We start from the raw sequence: 7,082 nt of genomic DNA, 5'->3' as shown, positions 1-7,082 counted from the left end.
GCGCCCCTGATCCTCACCCCCCCCATTCTCGATCCTCATCCCCCCCATCCACTTTTACATACAAAAAAAGTCCGTGCACCATTTCAAAACTCCACTATTTCGAGCAAGCTACACCAATTTTGAACATAAAGATACATCGCATCAAAACAGCTTTAATTCGCGATATAAAATCAAATTAAATAGAAAAAAATGCGCAGATGCGTTAGGATTAGTTATTAGGGTTAGTTGGTAGTGGTTAGGGTTTTTAGGGTTAGCCGGGAGTCCGAGGGGCGGTGTGAGCCCTTCGCTATCTGGTATATGGTAATATGATTATGTGTAAGTGTACAAGTGTTTGGGGGGGATGAGGATCGAGAATGGGGGGGTGAGGATCAGGCCTGCCCAGGTGCCCCCCCGCCCGCCTGTACGAAGGTACATGGTATTATTTATATAACAAACACGGCGCTAGACACACGCCACATCGCATCCAGTTCCTTCCTTGTTCCTGAGCGTGTAGTACATGCTCTCGGTATTTTGGATTTAACTGAACCTCTTAAGGTTTTCAACATTCGATTTGACAGTCACGTATTCAACTCTCTCTCCCTCTCTCTCCCTCATGCTCCCTCTGTCTTGGCTCTGTATTTGCATCTACCCTCTACTTAATCCTCCCTCCTGTCCCTTCTGACAACGTTTTTAATTCTTTTGGTTTTTTTTGCTTTTCTTTTTTAATCTTGTTGCTCAAGTCGAGCAGCATGTCCAGCCCTCTTTGAGTAGAAAGAGCCTCTTGTTGACTAATATCTCCTGAACCCGTATCTCTTCATCCAATCTGCCTCATCTCTCGCGAGGGCCTCACCAAAGAGGATTTCTTTTTTCTTTTTTCCATCTTTCACTCTACCATAAGCCGATAAAAAGCATTGGAAATCACATCACCTCGGATGGAAGGCCAAGAAAATCCTGAAATGGGCAACGCCATGATCTACTGTACCTATTGCGGGAAGGGGTTCTCGAGGAAGGAACACTTGGAAAGACACATACCCAGTCGTGAGTGACAACGCCAATGGGATATGCAAACAATACACTTGCTTACTTAATCGACAGATACCAATATCAAGCCGCACAAGTGTGGTCAATGCCAGTTATCATTTGCTCGGAGGTAAATAAACTTTCTCTCTCTCTCTCTGTGTCTCTCTTTTCTCGTGCTAAAGGCAGAATCGCCATGCTGATGATTTCAAATTGTTCAAGGGATCTTTTGCAGAGACACTTTTCTAATTATCATGATCCAAGCGCTTCAGAGGCACCGGTTGCGGGCGCCGGCCCAAGCGTTGCCGGAAAGACGCCAATTGCCTGTTTAAATTGTTCCCAAGCCAAGACTGGCTGCAATAAAGAAGTTCCGTGCCAAAGATGCCAAGATAAAGGCCTCCATTGCGTCCAAAGATATGCCAGGCGTACTTCGAAACTCGCCGCGCGAAGCCAAGCAGCGGCGACGGCAGCAGCAGCACAAGCATCTCGTGTGGCGCAGGTAACACCAGTCACAGTTCAGCAATCACTTCCAAACGTCTCAGTATCCATTGAACCTTCGCAAACGCTCTCGCAGATCCAGCCACCGCTGGTTCATGAGGGCGGCGCGAGTGTGACCATGGACCCAGCTATTTTGGAGATGCCGCTCATGAATTCTTTCATGAAGCAACAGGACCCGGAGGTTCACGACGGTTCCTCTCCAGCAAACAGCATAACATTCCCATTGCCAATACACTTGAAAGCAGAGAGCCCGAGACAACGGACGGCCTCTGTCGACCTGAACTTCAACAACATGAACAGCGAACCATCGCCACCCTCAATCGAGCCCATGGAAGACCAGAGCTGGGTGAATTCATTGATGTCAAATGACCCCAACTTTGGTCCTGGTAACATGTTCTCCTCAACTTATGATCTGGGTTATCAGCTAGGCCCTTCATATGCTGACCCAACAACGGACTTTTCTCAAATGTCACAATCAATGCTACAACATGATGCCTCGATGAGCAGCATGGAATTCGCAGGATCACCGAGTGGTGTATCGCCCTTCGGAGATCTCTCCACGTCCAACTCGGAACCTTCTAGCTCGTCCTGGGGCTCCAGCCACACCAGAGCAACAAGTATATGCTCCGCGCATTGTCTATATGATCAAAGTGGTGAATTTGATGTCACCTCAAATTCTGCCAAACAAGGACTACCAATATCAACTGATAGTGATGTGATCTTGACCGAGGCAGCCTGGCCGATGGCACGATGCACGCCACCAATTTATTCAGGCGCATGCCCGCGGACTGCACTTGGTCACTTACAACGCCTGGAGCAAAAGTCCTCATATCAAGGAGCAAGGCCTTTTGCTTGGCACACCCTGGAGCGCGAGTTGTCCAGCTTGAATTGGGACAATGCTGATCTGGCTTCAGTCGTGCCGATGAATAGTCAGACACGGGATTCGTTGATGTCAATCTCGCAGAGGTTCCATGCAAGAGCCCTCGACATTCACAGAGAAAACGACCCAGGTCGAGACAAGTCTCCACTTGGCAGCAACTGTGGTCCGATGTCATTCTTGAACCTCCCTTCGTCAAAGGTCCTGGAGTTCTTTATGAAGAGCTATGTCCGCAGTCTCACCTCTTTCTATTCCCTCGTCTCAGAAGGCCGTATCGACCCGAACCAAATGCACCGAAATGACCCGGCCTCCATAATACTCATGTTATTGATGATAGCGCAAGGAGCCTCGGCAGTGGACTCAGAAGACGCCCGCATCCTGTCAATGGGCCTCATCGAGACTTGCAGGATATCACTGTTGGATATTATCGACAAGAATGTTGAGATGTCTGCGGATCCAACCGCGCTTCGCGCTGCTCTTCTCTTCGCTCACCTCGGCGCTTGGAGTGGAGACAAGTGGCTGATGGATATTGCCATGGGACAACGGGGCATGTACATTTCAGTCAGTTGTTTCTACAGCACGCGGCAATTGATGTTGTTTTTGCTAACATTTTTCAGATGCTGAAACACGCTGGCATGTTGACGGCACAGCCACCCATTTGTCCAGTGTTGGACGGCGACCAGGGACAGAAGAATAGCTGGAGACTTTGGCTCCAGGTTGAGACCAAGAATAGGTCCGTTTTCTTACAAACAAAAAGACGCGGCCATGTTGCTGACTATTTCATAGGCTGGTCTATGACTGGGTCATGGTTGACCAAGAACTGAGTCTTTTCCATGATACCGACCCGCAGCTCGACGTCAGTGAGCTCCGCGCGTCCCTCCCATGCTCTGAAAAACTTTGGAAATCGTCCACTGTTGAACAATGGGCTGACGCCGTGCAATGCTACTTGAGCAAGGGGAATCCCCATCCCCTGACACCTCCATCCCTTTACCACCTCTATCGAGAATTCCTCGAGCAGAAACTCGTGGATGGGCGAGTGGGTTTGACTGCGCATCAACTCCGCCTCTTGTTGCACCCGATTCAGAAGATGCTTTGTCAGCAAAGGCAGACACTTACATGCTTCTCCGACATGTTCGTTCCTGACCAACCAGGTCATGTGTCCTTCTCGAAAGCGTACGTGATGCGACAAGTTGAAGTGGTTCGATCACTCTTGTCGAGGTGGCATGATCTGGCAATGAGATGCTTGAACATGAATCCAGACTGTACTATCATGCGGACAAACATGGTGCTGTATCACTTGATATCACTCAACGCCGTCACCAATTTCCCAGAGATTGAGAGTTTCGCTCGACAAGAAAGATATGATGGCTCATACTGGGGTTCGCGCCACCAGCGTTGCATCTATAACCGCCAACAGGCCGTTCACGACTGCGGACAGGTCTTTTCCATACTCCGAAATTTGCCAACGGATCGATTGCCCACGTGGTGGAGTGCGGCCATCTATCGGGCTACCATGATACTCTGGGCAGACAGTGCCTTGCAATCACAGTCACAAGCCCACGCGAGCCTCTCCCCGCCAGAAGCGACCGAGGGCCAGTACGCTATGAACGCACCTCAGGATTTTAATCACACATTGGATTACAATGTTATCCCGTACGTGACTCGGTCTGACGGGACACCTTTCCATCTCGATCGACACTCTGAAGTTCTTGATTATGCAATCTGTGCCATCGATCAAGGGGCTTCATCTAGGCTGGGCGAGGGGATAAAGCGCAAGCTCATTGCTCTAGGCAATAACTGGCACTAAGATTCATTTCATTGTGTCAAGGACCTCAAGGTCAACCTTGCATCTCCCATCTGCAATGTTGCAAAGGGCGGGAAGAGAACCTTCCACCTTCCCATCTTCACAACACACCCTTTATCATTGCATCATGAAAATATCGTCACCCTTTTCTTTTTAGCACCGCAGTCGCGCAAGTTTCGAACTTGGGGCCAGGCACAGCACGTAGCTGCAGGCCTTTGTCTGCCCTGCCTCCTCCCCTTCTTTACCCTTTCTCTATCTTCTCTCCCAGTGCTCCCAAAGGTGCCCATCTTGACAAGTTTTCAAGTGGCCCGAGACTGGCCAAGGATGTTGTAAAGATGGTCATAAAAATCATTACTTCAGCGACTCGTTTTCTATTTTGATCATGTAGCAATATTTCTACTACACCTTGCGAAGCTAATGGGAATCTCAGCGAGTTGGGGAGTTTGACACTAGGTGTAGACTGGAGTTCTGGGTTCTATTGGAGTTTGAACACTATTGTTCCAAATCTCCTGCATTCAATAGCGTTTCGGAGTTGTTGCTCTTTTTCTTTTCATTCCGCCTTTGACTAGGCGATGAGTTATCCCCTTGTGGGCACGCAGTCACTTAATGGAGAGGCAGTCGGGGTACTACGGGAGAACACGGATGAGAGCGCATGTGCAGTGTTAGGAGATGATTGGACGATAGACTTTTCTTCTCATAGACCAAAGTGAAGTATTGGTACAAAGGAAAAAAGAATTGATTCATGCATCATGGTATGTTGCAGTGGTCATGCTAATGGTGAACTCTGAGATACTACATTGGCCAACGCCTATGGTATCAGGGTCGTCATACGAGCCGATCCTTCGGGTTCTCGATCAAGTATGACGTGTGAATGGAAGTTTCTCTTACGCAAATCGGCTTTTTTCAGCTCAAGGTGGTATACTTTCTTGGTCGAGTCTCATCGTTGCATCATCGTTCGCTACCCACTACTTGAATGTACATGATCCGATGCCCACCTCATCATGCAGTAACATGAGAGGAGAGAGAGTGATGATAGGACTTTTACCAATAAGATGGGGCCTGGAGTGATTCTATGCAGTGTCCTGCCGCTTCAGAGGGCTTTTGGGAAGTTTGGGATTACCATTCGAAGGATGGCTCAAACAGATCTCACTAAAACTTCCAGAAATAACAAAGGGACGGTTCTAGTTCTTGATCTGATTAAGCATTAAGAAATCATGGTGTTCCATAGCCCTGGCTAGGCCTCCTCCAGAGCTTGACTTGGCGGTGGTAGTGGTGGTCCCCTTCACCCCCCTCTCGCCTTGCGACGGAATGCGGCAACGGCACCGCAGTCGCGAATCCTCGGCGGCTTTTGTCGTGCATTGAAACAAACTACCGTATTCAGGTGACTTGACTTTGGGAGAATAGAGATGGTCAAACTTTAAAAGACGGTTGAGTTGTCTGACCTTGATCTTGTTTTGGTCACCGAGGTCACGTCTGATATTCTTCCCATTTAGGTCACGGTCGCCTGTCCCCTCTGCGCCCACAATCCTTGCATTAGTATTTGCAGCGCCGACGCGAATCTCGATGCTCATGCATGTCTATCAGCAACAGTGATTGGGCGCGATAGTCGATACTGGCAGCCCCAAACTCTTCTTTTCTCTCTCCCATCTTTCTTGTCTAGTTGACATGGGAAATTAAAAAAGTATCCCATGGCTGAATCCTGCTAGATCTCACTCACCCTCCACGAAAACGGCATGGCACCCGGCAGTTTGGTCAGAGTTCGACGGAGGCAATCTTGATATAAGTAAACATGGCTCGGTAATCGTCCCGATTCCGAGACGGGATATTTAAAGAAGAGCCAATTACATGGTAGATGGAGGGCCCCTCGCGCCTTTCGGAGAATTGATATCCGTTGGAAGGAGGGGGGTAGGGAAGGGAAGGCGAGGGGGTCGGGCTGCGTTGTGGAGGGCACCCATAATCACATTAAGCTTTTGACAAAGCCCACTGGCTTCGCCTACTTGCGGATGAGAGAGGGGTGGAACCACAATCGACTCTATCTACACACCGCAATACCAGGCATGAAAAGCGGTGCTAGATGAAGAAAAGAGTTCGCGTCTCACGTCCCTATAGAATGTGCTTTGCAGTGTAGTCGAGTGGCGACTAACGATCTAGGAAATGTTTCACAAGTACCTGGCTGTAAAACTCAACAGAATGCGATTTGGATATGTATACATAAAGCTTCTGATGTCATGACTCGGGGAGCTGCTTTCAAATCCGCAAAATATCCAAAGCCTCTGAACACTGTTACAAAAGCTCCGGGTGCAATGAAGTTGAGTTGCTAGTGAGTAGGTATGCACCAATGATATGCATTCGTATAATCACTATACCCCGCCTATTCTCTAAAATAATAGTTAATTTCAAGCAAGCGATCGAAAGTATGATTTTCTACAGAGATATGAGAAGATCATGTATACGTCGTCGATAATGTACATGGGACAGTAGAACAAAATCAGCCCAGAAATACATGGCTATGACCACAGAGTGCTGTAAAGGCCAAGAGATGCACGCATGTCTTTTCGTGTTGACTGCATTAGTTCATCATCTTGGCCCTCAATTGATATTCTTCTGTCAAGCAAATAGCAAAAGTTCGATCGCCTGGTGAACAAAGGGCCGAATATATCCAGAGAGGCAAGAAACGCAGAGTTGCGGAGTTTGACAACAGGACTTGCGGTATTGATCGCCTCAATTTTTCAAACGCCAAGATTACTAGGTATATTTGCATGGATACAGGATCAAGAAAATAATGTCGAAGGTGCCAAAAGACAGAAAGGCAAAAGTTCCCAAAAAAAAAAAAAAAAAAAAGGGAACGAAAAAGAAAGAAAAAAAGAAAAGAAAGAAAGAAAGAAAAGAAAAGAAAGAAAGAAGAAG

The 7,082-nt window shown here is 48.0% G+C and overlaps 1 protein-coding gene across 1 annotated transcript; it reads left to right on the top strand.

Moving 5' to 3' along the window:
* Positions 1 to 1,192: 1,192 nt before the first annotated feature.
* Positions 1,193 to 4,178, top strand: PFICI_07104 (uncharacterized protein; the record flags this gene model as incomplete). Its single annotated transcript, XM_007835685.1, has 3 exons — positions 1,193 to 2,932; positions 2,989 to 3,104; positions 3,158 to 4,178. The coding sequence occupies 3 exons, from the start codon at positions 1,193 to 1,195 to the stop codon at positions 4,176 to 4,178; spliced, it is 2,877 nt and encodes a 958-aa protein (XP_007833876.1).
* Positions 4,179 to 7,082: the final 2,904 nt, after the last annotated feature.

This window comes from Pestalotiopsis fici (genome assembly GCF_000516985.1).
Source record: "Pestalotiopsis fici W106-1 unplaced genomic scaffold PFICI_Scf_4, whole genome shotgun sequence".
Classification (NCBI taxonomy): domain Eukaryota; kingdom Fungi; phylum Ascomycota; class Sordariomycetes; order Amphisphaeriales; family Sporocadaceae; genus Pestalotiopsis; species Pestalotiopsis fici.
This window is presented reverse-complemented; position numbering and strand designations above follow the sequence as displayed.